Raw genomic sequence first — 25097 nt, forward strand, 5'->3', positions numbered from 1 at the left:
CTAATCACATTACATGACCTGACCTATTAACTATCACCAAATCTCGATTTAAACCAGGCAGTCTTTCTCTACAGCACCTTTTCACACGTTCCAAATACTTCCTTGATGCTAAGTGAGGTTTCAAAAAGGAATGTGGAGCTCTTTTACGTTACAAATCTCATCCTGATATCAAACTAGCAGCCCAAGCAATGCCAAACTCAGACTCTCTACCTAAAGACCAAACTTTCTTAAATGAAAAACAATTCCCTTTATACAGCAATTGCTTACCTGTCTCCCTCACTATCCCAGATAAATTCAAACTTCAACCACAAAACATAACATCTGCCACAAAAAAAGTAACAAAGGTTTTGCAATACTCAGAGGACATCAATATTAATCTTCTTAGTCCTATTCAAATCACCATATCAGAATTCCTAATTGATAAGAAATCTAATACAACTACTAGAGCAACGCACTTGCCCCAACCCAAAATCCTCTACCTACTACCTACTTGACCCAATTACGACTAAACCCTCTTTCATTTCAAATATTTCACTTCACCTTCCTTCATTAAGTGATAAGTGATAACTGTTCCATTAACCTCTACATTCTATATCCAATCTAACCCCCACCTTGACTCATTACATTCAGATCCAAATCCTAGACTACCACCACCAACCTAAAAATCCATTCTCTCTAATAATGACTCGACTCCAGTCCTCAGTTTCATGGATCCTAAACATGCTTCAGAGTTTCTCAAACCTGGAAGTAAAAATCCAAGACTCCTGCTTCCCCCTCATCTCAAGGCTCTGCAAACCTAAACCTAAACAATGACTAATTATGAACTCAAAGCTCTTCTAAAACTCAGAAATGAAACCAGACACTCCTGGAATCAAACCCAAGAACTAGAAATAGGGACCACTTCAAAAACGTTTGCAACCTAGCTAATCAAGCCAAAGACACAAAAGCCATGTCATTAACTCCTTAAAATACAGCTCCAAAATTTCATTAAAGTCGTCAGTTATCTTACAGGACATAAGCTAGCTAGACTCCTCTGCATATCCCTGAAATATTAGCCTCTAACCTCTCTGCAGGTGATATCCACAAATGTTATCTCCTCACCTTAAACTCACTAATCCCCCTCTACTGCTGACTGCACTGCCCCCCTATTTTACTTAAAAAAAATTCCATCTAAAGACATCTCCAACTTAAAGCAAATCTAGCGCAGTGAATCCTTGATACAGACAATCTCTTTCCTTGGTTCATTTACCACTGCCAAGATTACATATTGAAACCTCTATAACATGCTTTTGAGCCATGTAAACACTCAAGCCAAATGTAAATGTTCTCTGTCTGGTCAAATAACCTAGTTTTGAGTGCTGATTTGCATTGCACCCCCACTCTAACTTTTCTTTGAAATTCCACATTTCCTTAAGGCTTTGCTATCCAACATATGCCAGTTAGTTATATACTGAACAGTTTGTTTATATACTGTGTCTTGTAATTGTAATTTTCTTTTTGTTTTATGTACCCCAGTCTGAGACTGGAATTTGCCATTTGTGATCAGTGTTCTACCCAGTTAACAAATTCAAATAAATAATTAAACAAGCATAACCGTTAATACAGTCTTTCAAGAGTAGCTCACAGAATTAATTGCTGGGCTACAGCCCCTGCAAAAGAAAACCGTTTAACATTTCTGTGTGTTTTTGATAAAAAAACAGTCAACTTTTTAGTGCTAGGTTTTGACACGTATGAAATTATGACTTCTGCTTAAAAAAAAGTCAGCTTACTTGGCTGGACTGTTTTATAATCATCCCATTATTTAGACATGAACCCCAACAGACAATTAGGCAGACTATGTGTTTGTATGCGTGTGTCTGCAAACGTGTTTAGGGTGGTTGCAAAGGGGATGCTGATGTGTCTTATAGCAGAAAGTCAAATGACATTATTGTGGCTATTATATATTTAGTCATAGGATCATATATGATCACAGACATCCAAGGTCTACATAATAATAGTGGTTGTAACTGGGTGTTGAGTGTGTGTGTGTGTGTGTGTGTGTGTGTGTGTGTGTGTGTGTGTGTGCACATGTGTGTTGCACAGTGTGAATCTGACAAAACTGAAATACATCACTGTGAACCATACTTATTTACAAAAACAGACGACATCCGAGCTATGCACAGTCAATAAAAATGGCTGTAATTGTTGGACAAGTGCATGGGTAGGTATGGGTGTTTTAATGGATTGCACTGTGCGTCTCACAGAAACAAGCTAAAATATATAGAGTCCACTACTTATTCATCATTTCCTTCACTAGTTAGCTAATCCTGTATCGGAGGTGTACACTGACAATAAAATGGCAGGACCTGGTTAGCATATCAGTGGCTGTGCATTAGATAGTGTTACAGTGGGTTGAACCATAAATGTCTAGCAGCAATGAGTTGAAATAAAGTACTGCGGTCATTTATTTATTCATACATTCAGAAATCTGAACTTTACTAGTGAAAGTGGCTATAACTGTTTCGCAAATATATTGGTGTATATATATTGGGCGTTGTATGTGTGTGAATATATCATGGCTTCTAATGATTGACATGTTATGCCACCTCTTCATAGTTAAAGTAGGTGTATCCTATCAGGATGTGCAGATTTGACTTGTGACCCACTTTGTGTTTACAAGGCTGAAACTATCCTCAGTGATGGGTCCACTTATTTGAACCTTGCTTGTTTTGAGGCATTTGGCTTCAGGGTTTTACAATGGGACCTTTTCAACCACCACATGTGTCTGAAATAAACTTTCTCAAACCAGCTCTGGCATGCATTCTGAAGAGGAAGATTACTGCAAATGCTAAATAGTCTTCCAGCAGTAATGTGCGACAGGCTGCTTGGGTAAAATTGCAACCATGCTCAAAGCTGACCCTTTCCTAATACAGACCCACCAATTTTGGTCACTTCCTGCAACTTCCCTTGCTTTGACATAACCAGCCACCACTACAGATCTTTATTTTTCACCTCCCTGCTCCTAAACAGGAGCTGCCATTAGCTCCTCTACTCATTCATAGTGTTTGTTGGACCCGTTTTAGCTTCCCCCATGCTTAACCTGACTCACATCCACAGCCATTGAGAAGGAGATAGAGGATGCTGGTTAAATGTCATACTGTGACAGGGGCACACACTGTGGCGCCTTACCCAGCAAAACTCCATGGCAGCCTTGCAAGTTTTGCAATCTCTGCCTTCAGGAAGTACATGCTTGCTTCTACATAGGTGCAACCTCCTGATCAAGCAGCATATTACTTGCAGCATGGAGCATACCAGGTTCTTACCGCTGCAACTGCAGTGAACCTAATCTGCCTTCTTGCCCACACAATGGGTGGGACAATGTTAGCCACTTCACTGATATTTTCTCTTATCCAGTGCCTCCAGCTTCAGTGCTGCTAGTCAAACATGGGCGGTTTGGGATCTAGTAAGGGCTTTATCCATTTGTGCCACATGGCAGGATACAGTTCTTTAAATTTCAGAAACTTTTTTTTTTTAGTTTAGTAATAAGAAGATTTTTCAGAGTTTGTTAATTGGGTTGCTTGATTGTACTGAAAGCATCTGCAATAAGCTGAAATGAAGACATGGTCGTACACGGAAGATAAAAATCTGAGGTATAAGCAAACCTTTCTAACTGTGGAAGGCAGTTGTTCACAGGTTCATAGGCTGGTACTAAGCTAAGCTCAAGCCATAACAATTCCCTATCAAGCACACCACTATTTTTTTTATTTCCCCCTGTATTTTCCACTCGATTGGCGGCTCTGATTCCCATGAATTTCCAGGGATTAGTGTGAATTTCAGGTTCCTTTTGAAGGTTCCTTCAAGGTTCTCTGCTTGAGAGGCCAAGGCAGTCTGTTTGCTTGACATGTTGTCCCAGTCTGTTCCAGTCTCTGGGTCAGGGACCTTCGAACCAGCATGTCATGACAAGGTTTTGATTTAGGTGATGATAAGGTTTAGATCATTCTGAGAGGGCTCTGAGGGATTTGGATTCCAGCTCTGGGTTTCCACCAGCTCTGGGTTTGAGCAGCCGTATGAGCAGAGATCGCTCTGAGTGAGACAGATATGCTATAGAGTTTAGCCTGAGTAAGGTGGTGGAGGATATATTCTATCCTTAGGCCTGTTGTATTTTTCTGCGGCCTTTCAGTTGTTGTTGATGTCTTTGAGAGGTACATACCAAATGGGGTATTGTATTATCTATAATCTAATGAGGGGAGGATGAGTAGTGACATGACAGCTTTTTCTTCTGGAAAAAAAGCTCTTAGTGATGAGGTGCCACATAGAAGGATTTCCTTGTTGTGGTTATTGAAGTATTGAAGGTGAGACCACTGCCCACCTGTGTCCCTAAGTCTCTTATCACACTTTCGGTGTTTAGTGTACTGCCACCTATGTCATAATTCATGGGTACATGTTTTTTCCCAAAGGGGATAACAATACATTTCTTGCCATTAAGCTTGAGCCCATTGCTCTGGCACTAAGCATCTGTTTCTGTAAGGCCCTTTTGTAGAGTATCCACATCATTTGGGGATTCAATAATGGCTCCCAGTTTGCAGTCATCTGCAAACTTTGTTAGCCAGAGAACCTTAGTGTTGGCATATACTTCAGAGAAGTAGATGCCAAACAAGAGTGGTCCCAGGACTGAACCCTGAGGTACTCCACTTGTCGCTTGTCTGGATCTGGATTTGGAATCAGCTACTTTTACAGTGTGGGTTCTGTCAGTAAGCCAGTTGGCAACCCATCAAGTGATGTAGGGATTAATGCCCCGCTTAGTAAGTTTATCTATGATTCCAGAGTGGGGGATGCTGTCAAAGGCCTTGGCTAGGTCTAGATAGGCTGTGTGGACTGCCTTACCCTCATCCACAGCTCTGGAGACTGATTCGAAGAAGTCAATCAGGTTCAGGAGACAAGATCGGCCATTCACGAACCCAAACTGGGTGGGGTCTAGTGTTTGAAGGTTGCCAATATCTTTGTTTATAAGTTCTATGATAAGATGTTCCATGGCCTTGCAGATCAGGCTCATCAGACTGATGGGGCGGCAGTTCCTGGGATCCAAGGTGGATCCCCCCCTTGTGGAGTGGGATAACTGTAGCTGTGCGCCACTCAGTGGGCATGAAGCCTGAGGTGAGGGTATGATTAAACATGACACTTTTTCATTTTGTAGCTCATATAGTACACAGCCCGGGATGTCATCTGGTCCCATGGATGCTGTATTCTTAGCTTTGGAGAGTGCATTTTTTTACCTGTGTGGCCATTATTACCGGAATTTGGCAATCCTCCGGTATTGAGATGGGCTGTTTAGGGGGTGAGAGGGGTTACCTGAGTTTGTAGGAAAGAACTGAAAAGCTATGGTTCATTACAGTGGAGTTGGTTGTTGGGTTTATGTAGAAATGGTGCAATTTGAAGGAATGGATCTCCGGTTGCACTGGGAAGGTAAGATTTGCCAGAAATAGAAAGCGATCTAGCTTTAGCAATTTATAGAAAAAAAGCCTAGAAGTACATCAGGCCACTGCAGGATCTGAAAGCCTTTTTTGCTTTTGACAAAATGGAGTAGTGGTCTTTGCTCAGGGGGTAGATCAGGTTAAGAATCAGCAGATACTACAGGATGCAATTTACTGGAAGGTGCAGTGTTTCTTGGGAGGCTGCTTGCTAACACGGGGAAGCTGCACTCAAGCTTTACAACAGTGTCCTATTATTAACAGCTGCTTTTTCTTCTGAAGTAAAGTAGTGGGATATTTTAACTTAGAAGTATACATGTTTTTATTTTTGGGGGGGGAGGGTGATTTGCTTGTTCTATGTGGCAATGGAAGTCAGACTTTTGATCTAGTCAAAATCCAATGTATCTGAAGATGCTTGTGGTTTATGAAAGATTTAAATGCTTGTCTAATGTTTGCCAGTTACCTCGTAAAGCAGCAGGTTTGGGTTGTGTCCCAGATATTATGGTCTTGGTTTTGTTTAAGCTCAGGTGACTTATTTTTCCTTTCCCATAGCAGGGAGGCCACAGAATTGAGATTTTGTTCAAATTGTGCTTCTGATAAGGAAAGAATTAAAAGTTTTTGCTATTACAGCTTTAATATTGGCAAAAGATATTGATCCCAAGCGGATTTCCAAAATCCTTATAAAAACCTGTACCTTGCCTTAGTCTTCCACTTGCCTCTTGCTCCTTTTTCTTACTTAACTCACTCCATAGCACCCTCTCTCCTTTGGTCACACAGCACAACCATTTTGAAAATGGGCTTGGCTAGTCACAAAATAAACTAAACCAAACAACTGCCTCTTTAATCTTGATCATCTGGTCCCCTATATACCCACAAAAAGACCCAGATGAAGTCCTCAACTTGTTACATAATACTTTATTCCAATTCAGGACCTCAATTCCCAGTAAAAATTAATGCAGAGACAACTGCCGCCTTGTCTAATTAAGGAATTAAGTATCAAATAGATATTCCCTGTGGTATAAAAGGAAATCCTTTACCGTGCCTCCATACTCAATATCAAACAGACAAGAAATGTATACCAATACCAGATTAACCAAATCCTTCACCCTGTTGGCCAAATCCAATTAAAAAAGCAGGTCAATGTGCTATACTCAGACACTCAAAATCTTAAAAGGCTGAAATAAAAGAAGTTGCTAGGTTACACACTTTCACAACAAAATTGCCCACTCAATATAAAACTGAAAGTGAAAAGCCACTTTTTCCCTTGAATTCAGTAATCCTTTTTAGCAAACTGAAGATCCCTCCATACATCCCTTCTTTCCCGCTTTTATCCAGTCTACCCTAGAATCTCTCCAAATCCTTACTTAAACAAATCTTTCTCATTAAATTTGTCCCAAGTCTTCTGTCAATAACCTTCTCTTTAAAACAAAAAAAATCTGCGATAACACGTCTTCCTAAATTTTCTGTGTCCACTCTTCCTTAAAAAAAAAATCTTCATACAATATCTAACTAGCATCATTTCACAAAACTGAAATTTGGCAGTAATTCCTCTTCCTAAAATTACTAATCCTTCTCATCTAAAACACCTTCAAACTACAGATGAGCTTTTTTTTTCTACTAGCCCTGATGTTTAAAAAAAAAAACTTGTACACAAACAGAATCCAACTCGCACTGAAGAAAACAAATGCCGGTTTGCTCATTAAGATGGACTTGGACTTGGAACTTACCACCGCATCCTTCTATATTCAAAAGATACACTACCTCATTTGAATTCTACCTTTCCCTTGCCATCCTTACTTAAATTGCTGTATTTAAACTTCTGTTCTCTACTTGCAAATAAGCATACCCAGCTATCAGTAACCATTTTATTCTACACAGACTGGTTCCCCAAATCTCCTTATTCCACTTTTTATACTTAAAACCTCATTCACTAAAATGTGTGCAACCACCGGAAACGCCCTTCAGACACCCCAAATCCACCCATTCATCTATCTTTACAAAACTCCTGATTTACTACTTAGAATACATTGCACAATGCAAACACTTCAGAAACCTACACAAATTCCTTATTGACTTCTTTGCCATTTTGTTCCACTTTCTCTTTTAGCTCCAGCATTTATTTTTCTGCAACATTCTACCTTTTCTGGAATAAACCTTTATTTATTTATATACATTTGTATGTATGTATTTGTTGACCTGGGTAGAGCAATAACCTCAATGGACCATTTTCAGACTCGCCTCAGGGTTTACAACCAATAATTCACAGTCTGAGCCAAACATTACAGAGTTGCCGTTCCAAGTAAAAGTGGTTTTATGCTTTGAATTTACTATTTAACTGAATTGGCATTTGATTTCTTTTTTACGCACTGATGAAGGGTTGATCCCGAAAGCTTTGTGATTTTTTTCCTGTTTGGAATAAATGCTGCATTTTACCTCAAAGTTTCCAGGCTTTGGATTTTTTCATTACCCACTTTACCCCATTTTATCTGTTAAAACAGCAATTCTTGCTAGTAGTTAATCTGTAGCAGTTATCAAATGAAGAACAAATGTATTAAAATATAAACATAAAATCTGCACTTGACCTATCTTACCACCGCACTGCTAAAAGGTTCATGGTTTTCCATAAGCTTTTCTTGATTATCCTTGGCATATTCAAATAACGTGTATGTCATAACTGTTCCAAGGTTTGCTTCTGCTTCTTCCAGTAGTTTAGCTATTATACTCTGTTTCACTGGCTGGGAGCTATAAAACAAAACAGGAATACGTTGTGAGTCACAGTGAAAAACACCTCACAGGATAACAAACCATATCTAAAGGTGTCACTTACTTTTGTTCTAGGCCCAGATATTATCCCACACTCCAAGTATGGGGACCTCTGCAGCCACTCATTAGTTAAAACTGAATAATCAGCAACAGCTAATAGAGGTGGCCTGCCAAATTCCATACATTCACAACTGTTTTTTTTTTTTAGTTCAAGCCTAGTTATACTGTCCAAGTTGAAGAAAGTAACATAATATGCACTCACCACGTTAACTGATTTGTTAGGCATCCTCAGTTTGTCATTTTATCTTTTTTCTCATTCCCATGCAGAAGAAAGCTTGCTTCTAGGAAGCAGAGATAATGGCACCACATTACAGATTAGGGCAGCCTGCCTAACTCCTGCATCCTTTGATTCAATCTCAAGCAATACATTACACACAACCTGAAAGACAGAAAACACACAAACACAACAAGCAAGAGTATAAGTTACACAGTTTCTTGACAAACAGGAAAATCCATCCACTGTCTGATTTAAAGACCATTATGAAACCTGTTTTAATAGGAAACATGGACTAGTTTTAAGGTACAGGTTTTCCTTGTGAAACACCAGAATGGCTCTCTTATGAATACTGACTGGAGTCTAGAGATCTGCAGCAAAAATGAAGTCTGCAAAGAACAAACTCTTCTAAAACTGAAATTCAGTGTTATGCAACAAACTATTCTGAATGAAAGCTGGGAAAACCTCTCGTTCAAGATGTTTAAGTCCCAAGGATGACATAAGACAGATCAAAGTCTTTCAGGTGTCTTCGATAAGACATGGCACTTTCAGAATGGCCACCTTAGGCAACACATAATACCTCTCCACACAGACAGCAAAGCTCACTCACTTACCAAAATAAAAGTCTGGTGTATGGAAGGCTTCCTTGCAGCCTCCATTACATATAAGACACCAGATGAGAACTCCAGCAAAATACAAGGATCTAACTGAGAAGCAATACCCGGAGACTGAGCTAGCTGTTTTTCTCCCAAAAGGGGGGGGGGATTTACTTATCTTGTACAGTTTTCTTGCATGGTATGGGTCCAACCAGCCTGAAATCAAACCATTTTGGCTACCACAGGATAACTTGTGAATTTCATTTCATTCCTACTTTGAACTTCACAATAAGAAATGAATGTTAGAAAGGTTTACAGAAATGTTCCATAACACTGTAGAAATAACAAATCTACCATCAACTCTCCCTTGCCCCATTGAAATGAAAAGAAAAAAGGGAAGGATCAGGTTCTCTTCTGTGGAAAACAGGTCACCTACAGGGTGCTTCAATTCAAAGCCAGAAGGTTTTCATTAGACAGGAGCTCCCAAATCCTCGTCTGTAGGACAGGGTTTGGGCTGTAGCTCAGGGAGTCAGCCAGCAGATTTACTTCAGGGATATAAACAGCTATAACCACCAGATATTCATCATCACTCTGCACAGAGGATTACAATGCATGTTGCCCTGTTTATACAGTATACTACAGATGGCTGTTTGACCCAAGTTGAAGTTGGTATGGTTTCTTTTCTACAGTTCTTAATAGCAATTCACACATTTTACTGCTCTACCTGTCTGATGTGGATAGCTTTGTTGAGTGGTTCACTTCCTCTACACTACAAAAGTGCATCTAGATTCCTTATCTGTTAGGAAATATCCATCTTCAGGATCGGTGACAGTTTATGTTGCAGGAAGAGACACTCACCAAGGCTGGTGGGAAAAGTCCATAATTTCACAGCCCAGCACTTGGGGGTCGAAATACCAAAATAAGATCCAAAAGTGCATGGTAAATATGTATTCATCATTCAGTGCAACACCTGCATCTTCAGACATGCAAATAAAATTGTGAAGGTTGTGACCATCCATCAGGCCAAGTAATACAGGAGGTCAAAACCTGAACTCTCTACTGTGTCCTCATCAAAGATGCCAAAGTCACAACGGTCTATTCCCTCTTGTGGACAGGAATTAACACTGAATAATGGCCACTTTTGAGTTTGTTTCAGAAGATTACCTTTAGTGGGGCGGAACTTCTGATTTTTGCTGCAACCACTAAATCGAAGGATGCCACTGTGGTGGCCTTCAAAGGGGCATCCAAAGCCATACTAGGTATGGGAACATGTGAAGGTCTGTTTCTTGCAAGGCTTCATTGTCAGGCTGCTGCTTACATTTGTTATCTACATTAGAGCACTAATCAAAAAATGACCAGCTTCTGTTAGGTACCCTATTCTTGCTGCACTTTGCTTGACCTGGCAGCTGGTGTTTTGGAAGTAATGGATCCCTCCTACTGGAAGCCTTCTACACAGCCTTATTTTTAAAAGTGGAAGGGTGTTTTGGTTGGTGAAGTATTCCACATCACCAAAGATGATAATTTCTGAAAGTGGTTGTACCTTATCCAAGACACCTGAAAGACTTTAGGCTGTACTATTCCACAGTCATGGTGCAAAACGGAGGTTGTGGGAATGAAACCCAGGAGTGCAGTGTCTGAATTAGAAGCACATTGTAAAATCTCTGCATCAAAACAGCTAGACAATATATTACTACTTCTATTCTGTATTTTATTTTACATACTGCTAAGCCAACACTTTGCTTTGTATATTATACTAATCAGCAAATCAAAGTGTAGTACATTATATTAGTATTATTATATTTCTGTACATCATTACCTTTGCTAACAGTCTATTTGCAAAGAAGAAACTAAGATGACAGCACACTGTATAAAAGTGGTGTTCACCCAAAGCAAAACAAGTGAAGCAATGATAACAATGAATCAAAAAGGCATTCATTGTATCCAGCAACATCTACCAAGTAGCCTGTGGCTGCAGAAGCATGACCTACTGGAGAATCACATCACCCTGAAACTAAACTAATGGATGTTGTCACTAAAGTCACTACAGTCCAAGACTGGAAATAAATTTCAGGTCTCCTTCTGAAATCGGGAAGAAGCAGCATTAGAACTCTGGGCCACTACCTGCAGGAATGAGGGCCTCTATGACCTCAATGATGAGCAAAGATTAGGTTTGCCACAAACCTCTGTGGAGACAGCCAGTCTCCTAAACAAAGCTTTTTCTGGAGGAGGACCTAAAACATGTATCATATGTCTCCCCTCATAATCATAGCTAAGATTTAGCAGTTCTCTGTGATGATTCTGCAAGATGTAGCAAACTCAGGAAGTTGCTACAAGTGGGTAGGAGCAAACTGAAACAGTAAAACTGCAACTGCTGGGCCAGTGGTGTTGTATTCCTCAAGGACCTGGGGGAAGCAATGTTGTCTTATGCCTTGGGGGTGTTCTTCACTGTATGATGGGGCTGAGGCTTCATAAAGAAATCCGTGTCAGGGAACAAGCAGAAGAGGTCAAGTGGCATTGTACTGATACTTCTCAAAGTCTATGCCGGATGCCTCTTCCAGGATCTGTTTGAAAAATTCTGAAAGGCCTGCACAATGAATCTCTCATAAAAGGGCATCAGTAATAGTCTATCCAAGTTCATCCTTGAAGGCAAACAGCCCATGCAAATCAAACTTATCCAATCACTTATCATAGCCTCCTGCTCTAGCCACAGCACCAGCACAGTCAAAGTTAAAGCAGTTCATTGCTTACTGAAGAAGTCATGCTACAGATCTTAACCAGGAATTCCTTGATCTCAAAGGCAAGGAAGTCGGATGGCTTTTTTGCTGTCCACTGCAAAATGAAAGATTGGAACATGGACATTTTATTTTATTTAACATTTGTTAACCGGGCTAGTCTAACTGGAGACAACTCCTTTTTCAGCAGAGGCCCGGGGAGAAAAGCTCCACAAATTGTACAGACAGTCAATACAAAACAAAATGAAGGGAACATAGTTTGATAGGATAAGTAAGTATTGTGCTCAACATAAAAAATTAAGTCCTGGTTTAGTAATACTTAAAATTATCAGATTTGGACTAAAATATGGTAGGAGGTAAGAGAAAAAAAAGAACATGATAGATAAGAAAAGAGAGAGGAAAGTGTATAAGTATGAGACTGGAATAGTAGAGAGCAGGTTTAGAGTAGGGAGGATAGAAAGGTGAGAGACTAGTAACTGAAGGAACTAAATCAAAGTGGAGAGGAAAACGCCCATTTGGCCACCCTTTCAAAACCTTTAGTCTCCTTTTCAGGCAGTAAGGTGGAAAGGTGCTCTGGATTCTGGAAATGTATGCAGAACAGAAGGAAATACACAGGAGTCTACCATAGAATGCTTACTCAGGAAGTCATCCCACTCAACTAGGGGATTACGTACAGCATCAATCTTCATGGGAATAGGGTGCAGAATATGGAGGCCTCCTAGTTGCCACAATAGTATCCTTTTCCTAAATACGCTCCACAGGGATGATACAAGGTTCCACACAGACACTGGCTAATGCATTTATGAAGCAAGGCAGCAACAAACATATGTCAATACATAGAGAGCTTCATTTAGTCTGACATTCTCCATACAGGATGTGTTATCTTGGAATGACTCCAGGAAAGGGTGGACTAACTGTTCTCTTCAGGTTCAGATACAATAGTTTTTTTCTTCAGAGTTCCTTACCCAGGAAACTGAGGAGGAAAGACTCTCCAACCCTAGCTCCAGAAAGGAAAGACAAGCTTGCTGAAATCAGAAGAGGAAAGAATGTCACAAACAGCACAGACTGAGTGAAAGGCCCTTGAATTAGTACTTGCTGGAGGTGGCATTGGGAAAGAAGAGGCTGACCTAGGTCTGGTAACAGCATCAATTAATGTTCCTTCAGGATACTCTTAAGCCAGTGACAACAGATCCCACCATACTTCAAAATGTGCAAATGAACATCTAATGTCCAAAAATGCCCTACTGGCCCCGAAAGCAGAAAAGAACCATAGACACACTCTCATTTCTGGTTGGTGGGTCCTGTTAGACTCAGTGGGGGTGAGGAGGGATATGGGAAAGATTTGATCCAAAGGTTAGTGGAAAAGACTTGATAGCCCCAAGCTTGACAATTCATCTCATGTGGACAAACTCAAGATACCAAATACTGTAGCTGAGGAGAAAAAAGGATGAAAGTAGCATTCATTATTGAAACAGCTACAGCTAGGGATTACAGTACCCTGCATAGAAAGGAGCAGAAATCATAAAATACTAAGAAAAGCAAGATGAAATAAGAGCAATTTGAAATAAAGACAGTTATACAGTTCCAACAGTAGTGGGAGCAACGGGGCTAAACAAATTCAAATAATAATGCGTGCAATTCCATATGAATTGCAGAAAGGGGTAATTCAGGGTCCATTGAGGGTGCTGAGAAGAACACTCTTGGCTAGCCTCAAATACCAAAGCAATACTAATTTCATGAACTTTAATTATGTCTCTACTTAGGAATATGGTCCATTCTTGTCCTATTAACTGAACCCCTTTTTTAGTACTTTGCTGGCATCTGCTCATTGCTTGTTCTGCTATCATTTTGTGCACATACTGTTAACATATTTAGTGTGCATTTGATAGTTTTATTAACTGAACCCCATTTCAGTACTTACTGCTGTCTTATTATTTGTAAGAAATAAAAAGACCAAAAGTTCAACTTCCACAAAACTAATAAAACACAAAGCTTGAGTCATAAGCTCTTTTTCAATGCATGAATATTCTTCACAACATGCCATCTTTTAAATAATAGACCAGCCAGTAAACAACATCAAACAATACATGTGATAATGACATCATCAGTAATTCAAAAGCATTTAAAAACAAAAAACTTAAACATTACACATCCATAATTAAAAAAAAAATTTCATAGACCATCTCTTCTAGCTTTTAAAATTAGTTTAATGCTATTAGCAGAATTTAAACCTGGTGAAACATCAGATCTAAAAAAATTGATCCATTTACATTCATTCAGTTTTTTAATTGTTAGTAGTTATTATTCAGCTTGTTAGGTTGCATTTCTGATACCCTCCCCTTTTTGATATACATACAAGTCCAAGAGTTAATTTAATACATCGTCATATCCATCTTCCCTTTTCTTTCTAAAGTTCCCTTACCCCATTCGTTATCTCCGTTTCACTTGCTCACTAGTCTAAGCTTATCACTGCAGCAGTCAGCTAATGTATAGTCTAAGCAAACTTGAATAATTAATATTCAGTTATCACCACTATAACCCTTTTAGCTAGTACTTCACTCTAACCATCAGTTATGGCACCACAAACTGTTAATTCTGTTTCTTTAGCCAGCCTGATCTCCCTAGACATACTGAAGCACAGTAGCAACTGCCTTATGTTTACTGACAATCAACTACTCCTACCAAACACAAAATACATATGTAAGACATGCCCATGTGCAAGATGTGCACTTATGTACACAAGCTAGAGGCAGATCTCACAGATCTCGTCACAAACTGGTGGCAGATCTTCCAGATCTCATCAGGAAAAAAACACATATGCAAACATAGCAGGAAAGTATCCCAAGTTTTCCAAGACATATGGAAGGGCACTTCATCCACTCTCAGCCTCATATCCACATAAACGCAATACAAGTATACCAACATCCAAACCCATTATTGCCACACTGGCACAATGTTATAGGGATGCAAATAAATATAAAGGAAACCTACAAAATAAGCAATTAATTGACTACACAAAAACATTTGACAGAGAATTGGGAAATAAAGCAAAAGGAATAGAAACAACACAAAAAAAAGAAGAAATAGACACATTTTGGAGAAATATCTATGAAGACCCTGTGGAACATAAAGATGCTGCATGGACAGAAGTAAAAGAAACAATTAAGTAATCAACTGTACAGGAAATTAAATGGGATGAAGTAACGGCCACAGAAACCGAAACAAAATTAAGAAAAGCTCCTAAATGGAAAAACCCAGGCCCAGCTATAGTACCTAACTTCTGGCTAAAAGTATTAATATCTTACACAAAGATTTAGTCCCGAGTAAGAAAGTACAGTTGTGTACACTTACCATAAATCTAGATGTTCGGGTGTATTCACTGCTGCAGTAATCACCTGTGGGGTTATCCCTGCTGTGCTAGCCCTGTGCTGGCCCGAATACCAGAGTCAATGTTTGTGCACCAGCTGCTGTCACTTGTAGTCTGACATCAGGTCGTCAGTACTATAAAGCAAGACAGCCAAATCCATTACCATCAGTTTTTTCTTGCCCTAATCTGTCAGAAGCACAAGGGAAAAGAGAGAAGTGGTTCTGGTGGCTAAGAGCCACCTTGGGAAGCACGTGTCCCCCTAGGGGAAGATGTGAAAAGGGGATGGAGGGAGACAGGGAAAACAAGACTGCAACAGTTAATACACTCGAACATCTACATTTATGGTAAGTGTACACAACTGCACTATGTTCTTCCTGTTTCACTGTTTCAGTAATCACCTGTGGGAGGATTCCCAAAGCCGAGGTAAAGGGTGGAAGGACAGACAAGTCCGAAGTATGGGTCAGGAGGTCCTGCAGAATTGCAGAGGAAAACCCTGTCCTAGACTTTGAAAAGAGAAGTAGGTGGTAATGCTTTGTAAAGGTATGGACAGACGTCCAGGTGGCCCTTTCCAATACGTCCCTGGTAGGTACTCCTCTGAAGAAGGCAGTGGAAGTGGGGGTTGTCCTAGTGGAGGGGTACGGACTGACCTAGGGATGGGTTTCCCATGTAGTCTGTAGCAAAAATGGATACAGTGTGAAATCTATTTGGAAATGGTTGAGGATGGGCTTCCCCTCTGCCCTGGGGCAAAGCTTACAAGAAGCTGGTCAGTTCTTTTGAATGGCTTAGTGTGGTCCAGATAGTATCGGAGTTATCTGGGCATGTCCAGTGAATGTAGAATTCTTTCCCCCTTGTTTTGAGGGTTGGGAAAGAAGGTGGGAAGGTGTATGGCCTGGTTAAGGGTCACATCAGGTACCACCTTGGGCATAAAGGAGGGATTAGTCTAAAGGGAGACTCTTGTCTGCATGGAAAATTATGAAGGGCTCGACAGCTATGAGAGCTTAAAGTTCTGAGACCCTTCTGGCTGAGGTGATAGCTAGTAGAAAGGCAGTCTTTCCAGGAGAGGTATTTCAATTCTTTTGAAGTGGCAGGATCAAAAGGAGGTAAAGTTAGTTTCTCTAACACATAATTCAGGTCGCAGGGTGGAGTAGAAGGTCTTCTGGGAGGCCTGATATTAGAAGCCCCTCTGAAGAATTGCTTAATCAAAGGATGAGAGAAGAGGGGTGGGTCTGAATTGTAATGGGCAGAGATGGCTGAGGCGTGGATTTTAATAAAGGAGAAGGAGAGGCCACTATTGAGCAACTCTGCTAAGTAATCCAGGATGAGAGGGGATGGAAGGTTGGAAGGTATTGCCCCCTTTTGATTGTTTCCAGGAGCAGAATATTTTCCATTTTCCTGCATAAAAGATTTTTTGTGCTGTCCCTTCTGGCCTCTGTGATGATGTCCAGGACCTGTTTTGCTTAACAGTGACTTTGTTTGTTTTTAGTGCATGAGCCATGCTGAAAGTTTGAGAGTCTGTAGGTCTGGGTGCAGTACATTCCCCCTCTCCTGGGACAAGAGGTCTGACCTTAGGGGAAGCAGCTTGGGGGGCTGTAAAGTCAGACTGCGTAGAAAGGGGTACCAATGCTGTCTGGGCCAATCTGGAGCAATGAGGAAGGCCTTTGGTCTCTCCTCTCTTATTTTGATCAGAACCTTGGGAAGAAGGACAGAGGAGGGTATGCGTACATAAAGAAAGGGTGCTCCTGTGGAAGGTCAAGGCATCCACCTTTCCATACCTGGAGGTTTTACTCCCTGGTACAAAACTTGTGGAGCTGGTGGTTGAGATGCGAGGCAAAGAGGTCCATCACTGGGGTCCCCCACTCCTGGGTGATTTGCAGAAATATTTCACTGTCGAACTGCCATTTGTGGGGGTCCAGTAAGTTTCTGCTTAGATGGGCTTGCCAGTGTGTTGTTGATCCCTGGTAAGTATTGGGCAATTAGGTGTAGCCCCATGGAGGTGGCTGTAAGCCACAGACTCATGGCTAACCTACACAGGGGGTAAGATTGGGTGCCCCCCTGCTTGTTGATCTACCATATTACTGTGATGTCTGTTTTTATAAGGAGGACCCCTGGCCTGAGATGGGGATGGAAGGAAGTCAGAGCATTTTGCACTGACATCATTTCTTTCAGGTTGATGTGCAAGTGAAGTTGCTGGGTGTTTCAAAGGCCTTGGGTACACCTGCCTGCTAGGTGAACGCCACAAGCTATGTCTGAGGTGTTGGTGGTGATTGTCTGGCTGGAAGAGCGGAGGATGAAGCGAAGACCCTTTCTCATGGCACAGGCCTCTGCCCGCCAGCGAAATTTATCCCTTATGCAAGGGATCAGTGGGAGGAGTGGTCTCTAGGGACAGAGAGTGCTGACACCAAAGGTTCTTTAAGTAGCAGTGAAGTTTTCTCATGTGAAGCCTGGCGAGAGGGATGAGAAGAATGCAAGATGCCATGTATCCCAGGTCTTGCAGGAACTTCCTCACAGTGAGGTGACTTCTGGAAGCCAGCTGGGTGAAGTAGAGAGGCAGGAAACTGTGCTTTTTCAGGGGATAGGAAAGCCATTAAGGTTGCTGTGTCTAGCACAGCTCCCAGGAAAACAATTTTCCTGGTGGAGTTTTGCTTTGATTTTTTTCTCGTTGATGGTGAACCCTAGGGAAGTTAGGAGTTTTTTGACAAAGAGAAAATACTGAAGCAACTTTTCTTTGCTGTTCACCTGAATGAGGTAGTCGTTCAGGTAAGGGTAAATCTGTATATTTCTCTGTCTGCAGAATGTTACAGCCAGGACCAAGCATTTGGTGAATACTCTGGGAGCAGTAGATAAGCCAAAGGGCAGTGCAGAGAACTGAAAGTGCTGACTGCCTGCTCTGAAGCACAGGAATTTTCTTCACAATTCCCTGATGGGGATGTGGAGGTAGGCATCTTTTAGGTCTAGTGTCACTAGCCAGGCATTTTGTGCGAGCATAGGCAGGAGCTGCTGCAAGATTAGCATTTTGATTCTGGAGACCACCAAGGAGGTGCTCAGTTTGAATAGATGTAGGATGAGGCGCCAAGTGCCCTCTTTTCTGGGAGCAAGGAATAGTCTGGAGTAAAAACTTTTTTCCTGTTTGATCCAGAGGGGCAGGTTCTACTGCCCCCTGGGATATTAGGGTTTTTACCTGTTTTAATGCCTCTGCCCACTGGTTTGGGGGGAGGTCTGGGAATTGGGAGTTCGCTGAAGGAGAATCTGTATCCCTGAGAAATGATTTTTAATACCCATTGGTCTCGGGTTATGGAGACCCAATGGTCATTGAAGAGGGTGAGCCTTCCTCCCAGTTTCAGATGAGTGAAAGGAGGGCGGGGGGGGATCATTGTGAGTGCTTACCACAGAAGCTTGGTTTAGAACTCCCTGCCTTAAGGGCGGAAGTGGTCCATTGTTTGCTTCTTTGCTGGCCTTGGGATAGGGCCCTGGATGTCCTGTCCCTAAGGGGCTTACTTTGGCTTTAATACAAGAGGTTTAAGGTATCGTGCAGTGGAAGGTCTAGCTTTGTTAGACTTTTTTTTGTTGTTGTTGTATTTTTTAACCAATTGGTTTTCCTGTGTGACCTTTTTACTCAGTTTGAGTTTGCTATTTGGGATACATTGTAGACACCCTAATGTTTATGGATATCAGCTGGGTATGACAACCCTGAGTTTCCAAAAGTCAAACATTCCCCTAAAAGGAAGGGAGGCTGGCGTAATGGTCACGGTGTTTACCTTACAGACATAATGTACAGGGTTTGAAACTAACATAGGGTAATTGGCTAGGCTTAAAATGGCCCACGAAGCAGTTAGCTTAGTATGAACCTATGAACCTGTCTGCTGGGTGCAGAGAAGGCTCAGTGCTTGCAGGAGAAGTTCCTGCTATATCTGAGCTGTTGAACTTGAAAGAAATCCTTTACTGTTTGCATAGATTTTGCTTTGTCTTCCATCTTTTTAAGCACCTCTTCTGCTTTTTTTCCCCAAACAGACGTTCCTTATCTAGGGGTGCATCAATAAGTTTAGACTCGACATGATCAGGGAGAGGTTGTTTCCTCAGCCATGCAGGTCTTCTAACAATAGATCCTGTCACTGCTGCCTTGCTAGAGGCTTCTAGGGCATCATATCCACACTGTAATGAGTGCTTGGCCACTTGACAAGCAGAGAGTAGCAATTCTGCCAGCTTTTTTGAGGTGGCACTGTCAGGAGAGGTAGCAATCTTCTGTTTTAATTGTTCCAAAGTGTGTTGTCGATACTTTAACATATGGAACTGACAATTGAGTGCTCAGATAGCTAAGGTTGCAGAGGTGTACACTTTCTTACCACATCTGTCAAGAGCTCTAGAGTCTTTGTCAGAAGGAAGAGGATTCTTGGCAGAAATAGTCTTAGCTCCTTTGGGCCCCTGTGTAATGACCTCAGGGTTTGCAGCAGGGTTCCTATACAGGTATCTGTGAGAATCCAGTACTCTGTAGTGCCCATCAGGTTTAGCTGGAGCAGGAGGCAGGGCATCAGGGGCTAAACTGGATTCAAGGAAAAATCCACCACTTCTAAAATAGGTGGGATGGCCAGGGGTCTGTGCTGGGGCAGGTCTAGAAACTCTCCAAGACATTTATTTGACTGTGGGTAGACCGGAGATTGAAATGTCAAACAAAACAGAGAGCCAGCACAATCCTGCATCAAAAGTAGTGTATTTTAAAAAATACACATGTACATAACAAATAATCAGTAGTGTATTTAAACAATACACATATGCCTACACATGACAATTCAGACCGGTTTCGGCTTTGCAGCCTTCCTCAGTGAACAAAAACAATAATAAATGGCATTCCCCTCCAACAATGTAATACATATATAGCACCATTAATTAACCAATAGACCCTTAATGCACCAATCAGAAGGGTTAATTAAAAATATTCATTAAGGCCAGGTGGAAAAAGGCCCCCTAACTTAGCAATCCACTTTTTTTTTCTTTTGAATTGAGTATTTCATGTAAACCTGCTTTATCTGTTGATTTATTCAGAATACAATCAATAATAGTAAATCTGAAGACCTCAGTCATGTTGACTATATTTGTATAGTGCACTAGATTGTTTGTGATTCCCAATATCACTCATATGCTCACTGATTCTTATCCTAAGGGGCCTAGATGTTTGGCCCACATACGCTTGGCATGAACAACAAGCAAAATAAATCACCCAATTGGTGCTACAATTGCCAAAAAAAGATAAATCATATACAGTCTGTGTATTCTTATTAGAAAAACTTGTAGTTTTACATACCCTTGAGCAATGTGAGCAGTGGCCACATGGACTACAACCAACCAGCCTTTCTCCTGTGATGGTTCTTTGACCAAGACTTTCTCCTGGCCTTGCCATCTTTTGCAATGGCTAAATAATGATCCCAAGGATCGACCCTTCCTAAAGGAGAATGAACAATTTTCACCAAGAATTTTTTTTTTTTGCTCAGCTAGTCCTGAGATTCCCACTGAAAATGATCCCTGAGGGAGTGCAGGGTTTCCTTGAAGGAGAGGTCCTTTGGAGGGGAGGCAGAGGGGATAGATTCCTCTGCATCTGAATCCTCAAACAGTTAAGGGCTGTTGTTCCTCCTCAAAGGCAGAAAAATCAAATTCCTCAAACTCTTGGTCTGTCATAATTTCTGGAGAAGGAACCCTTTTCCTTTTTGGAGTGGGGGCTTGAGTACCTCGGATAAGGGAGATGAGATCCTTTGCCATTTTAAGCATTTGAGCTTGGGGTGGGGGAGCAGTAGCAAGATGGTGGCTAGCAGCAGATTTCCTATGAGTGGCCTGGCTTTGAGGCGTGAGAGAATCCGTCGGTCTCTGAGAAATGCTAGTCGGAAGAAAAGACGTCATTCTTCGTCTAGAATCGGTAGTGCGAATGGCCTCCTTGGAAGCCGGTGCCTGCGCTGCGGCTCTGGACCCAACAGAGGCAGAGACAGCCAAAGGCTCGGAAGGCAAAGTGGATTTCTGCGATATACCTTACACCCAAAGGGTCTCGGCAGAGGCCTGCATAGAAAGTGAGCTGGGCATCAGGGGCTGCGAAAGCACCTCACTGAATTCCGAAGAACTGACTACTTGCTTAGCGGTAGCATCATCGGAAGGTTTAGCCTTGTGTGGTCTGTCTCTAGCTTTAAGTTTTTTCAGAATGTCATTGGATTGTTGGCTGACTGAAGCCATATCGGAATTCGAAGACAGAATACAAAAATAACGGTCTACAAAAAGAGCTCTACGGCGAATGGTACTTGCATTCAAGAGGGCACAGAAACGGCGAGGGACGTCATGGTCTGGGCCTAAACAAGTGATGCAGTAAAAATGAAAGTTTTGGTGTGTGATCTGCTTTCCACAGGCGAGACAATTTTTAACTTTTTCGGACATTGGTTAGAGCAAGAAAAAAAGGGTCCCCAATGGGGTACTTAGCTTTAGGTATTTTCTGCTGAAATTCGACTTCTGGTAGCGACCGACCGACACTCATGTGAACTGCTTCTGCTACGGGCACCACAGCAAGAAAGACTGATGTAATGGCATCGGCTGCTTTGCTTTATACTACTGACAAACTGACATCAGATTACAGGCAACAGCAGCTGGTGCACAAAAACATTGACTTTCATATTCGGGTCGGCCGAGGGCTACCACAGCAGGGATAACCCCACAGGTTATGACTGCAACAGTGAAACACGAAGAACATCTACTTATATGCGCATCCTGAACAGACACCAATCTGGTTAGCAGGAAAAATGATGCTCCTCAAGACTGAGCCTGAAAGCTATCCTAAAACTATAGACCAATAACTTGCCTTCAGACGATGTATAAACGATCCTTAGGATTCATTAATGCCTACACTAAGTGTACACTGCTCTGAGTGAACAGACAATACAAACATAACTCACACCACCAGGCTAGTTGCCCAACACAATGCATCTAAAATCCTCCAGGTGCAACCAGCACTAGGTAAGACTGCAATCCGTTGTAGCTTGCTACAGATCCCCCACCATGCCCAAAGATTCTCACTACACCTTTCTAAACATACTGGACAAATTAAGATACAACCAAACACCCTAATACTGGGTGATTTCAACTACCCTGCCATTAATTGGGAAAACTACTCGGGTACCAACACCTTTCCCAGCGATTCTTGGAATTCATAAATTCCAATGCCCTGGATCAACTAATCCATTGTCCCACCAGGGGCTCCAATATCCTAGACCTGGTCATTACCAACATGGGAGATAGATGCTCCACACTAGTGGTCACCCCCTCATTGGTTAGGTCTGACCATAAGCAAATCACCCTTGACATCCACATCCTACCCCCACCCCACAGTAAGGGCCCATCTCAATACCAAAAGATTGCCAAATTCCGGTAATGATGGCCACACAGGTACAAACCGCACTCTCCAAAGCTAAGAATACAGCATCCATGGGACCAGATGACATCCCGGGCTGTGTACTACATGAACTACAAAATGAACTCGCACCTCACCTAAGTGTCATGTTTAATCATAGCCTCACCTCAGGCTTCGTGCCCACTGAGTGGTGCACAGCTACAGTTATCACACTCCACAAGGGGGGGATCCACCTTGGATCCCAGGAACTACCATCCCATCAGTCTGATCTGCAAAGGCATGGAACGCATTATCCTGGAACTTATAAACAAAGACATTGGCAACCTTCAAACACTGGACCCCACCCAGTTTGCATTTGTGAAAGGCCGATCTTGTCTCCTGAACCTCACTGACTTCTTCGAATCAGTCTCCAGAGCTGTGAACGAGGGTAAGGCGGTCCACACAGCCTGTCTGGAACTTGCCAAGGCCTTTGACACTATCCCCCGCTCTAGAATCATAGATAAACTTACTAAGCTGGGAATAAATCCCTACGTCACTTGATGGGTTGCCAAATGGCTTACTGACAGAACCCAGACTGTAAAAGTAGCTGACTCCAAATCCAGCTCCAGACAAGTGACAAGTGGAGTACCTCAGGATTCAGTCCTGGGATCACTCTTGTTTGGCATCTACTTCTCTGAAGTACAGGCCAACACTAAGGGACTCTGGCTGACAAAGTTCGCAGATGACTGCAAACTGGGAGCCATTATTGAATCCCCAAATTATGTGGATATTCTATAAAAGGGTCTTACAGAAACAGTTGCTTGGTGCCAGAGCCATGGGCTCAAGCTTAATGCCAAGAAATGTATAGTTATCCCCTTTGGGAAAAACCACGTACCCATGAATTACCACATAGGTGGCAATACACTAAACACCGAAAGTGTGATGAGAGACTTAGGGATACAGGTGGACAGTGGTCTCACCTTCGATAACCACATTGTCACAACAATTAGGAAATCCTTCTATGTGACACACCTCATCACTAAGGGCTTTTCATCCAGAAAAAAGGAGATAATTATCCCACTGTACTCAACCCTCATTAGACCAATTATAGAGTACAATGCCCTGTTTGGTATGTACCTCACAAGACATCTGCAACAGCTGGAAAGGCTGCAGAAATACCTCACTAAAAGAATCACAAGCCTAAAGCAGATGCCCTATACCGACCATCTAAAAAAAACTCCAGCTATACTCTGTGGCATATCGTCTACTCAGAGGCGATCTGTGCTCAACATACAAGGCCATGTCAAACCCAGAGTTGTTGGACATGCTCCACTTAAAGAGCCACACGCACCAGGGATCTAAACCTTGTCATCACAATGAACAAAATATGCTGGAGGGATAGTTTCCTGACCCAGAGACCCCCCATACTCTGGAATAGACTGCCCATACATGCCAAGCAGAGTGCCTCCTTGGTGCTCTTCAAAAGGAACCTTGACGATTGGATGGGAGATAGGGAATTCACCCCGGGGATCAAGTCAGTCACCCTGATAGACAGGGTTCCAGGGAAGTAAACATTGCTGGAAGAAATATCCAGGGAATTGTTATGGCTAGGCTTGTATAGGCCCTAGGGCAGATACCTATGAACTTTGTTCCTCCTAATTTTACTTTTCCTACTGATTTTCTTGCAGACTTAAATATAGAGAGAGATTTATAAAGGTTACCGTAAAGCATAGATTACACATACACTTAGTATACTCCGAGTGCCTAGAAAGCACAAAAAATGTGGTAGGGATGATTTTGAATACAGATCATTTACATTTCGTGTAGCGTTAATGAATCTGGCCCTATATAATGTAATTGATTCAGACACAGTTTATAGTCATTTAGAAAAAAAAAAATTCAAGCTTGACAACACAAAAAAAAGAGTAATAAAAGAAAGTCATATGGAACAAAGGATCAGTTGTTGAATAAAGTCATAATGGAAAATTGTAAAAAGGGGAAGAATCCAAGTATGGCATGGATAGATTACAAAAATTATTTGACAGCATCCCACATCCGTGGATAAAGGAGTCCATACAGATGTACAAGTTACACCCTACATTGATCAATTACATTACAATGACCATGAAACAGTGAGCAAATCCATTCTGCAGCTAAACCATGATAAAAGGACAAATTATTATCCCACAGATAAAAATTCAAAGAGGGATATTCCAGGGTGACTCTGTCAATGCTTCTGTTTTGTCTTGCCCTTAACCCATTACGTTGTCTACTTAAAATATTAGGTCATGGTTACAATTCCGCTCCCAGACACCAACTAAGTGTAAAGACTGTTCATTTATGTTTTTTGAATGATTTAAAACTGTATAGTTCATCAGTTGAGGAACTGAAAGCACAACTGGAAGTCATCAAAACTTTCTCATGTGATACAAGAATGTCATTTGGCTATGATAAATGTGCAAAAAAGTACAGTTGTGTACACTTACCATAAATGTAGATGTTAGAGTGTATTCACTGTTGCAGTCATTACATTTGGGTTATCCTGCTGGCAGGTTGCCCTCAGT

The 25097-nt window shown here is 41.6% G+C and overlaps 1 protein-coding gene across 2 annotated transcripts in view; it reads right to left on the bottom strand.

Annotated features, from left to right (window-relative positions):
- RWDD4 (RWD domain containing 4) overlaps positions 1 to 25097 on the bottom strand; it is a 441468-nt gene that overhangs the window by 235532 nt on the left and 180839 nt on the right. For both annotated transcript variants that reach the window (XM_044062554.1, XM_044062555.1), the window contains exon 4: positions 8039 to 8189. In XM_044062554.1, the coding sequence (XP_043918489.1) occupies positions 8039 to 8189 (151 nt within the window). The remainder of the gene's footprint in view (positions 1 to 8038; positions 8190 to 25097) is intronic.

This window comes from Protopterus annectens, chromosome 2.part1 (genome assembly GCF_019279795.1).
Source record: "Protopterus annectens isolate FY-2018-M chromosome 2.part1, PAN1.0, whole genome shotgun sequence".
Taxonomy (NCBI): Eukaryota; Metazoa; Chordata; order Ceratodontiformes; family Protopteridae; genus Protopterus; species Protopterus annectens.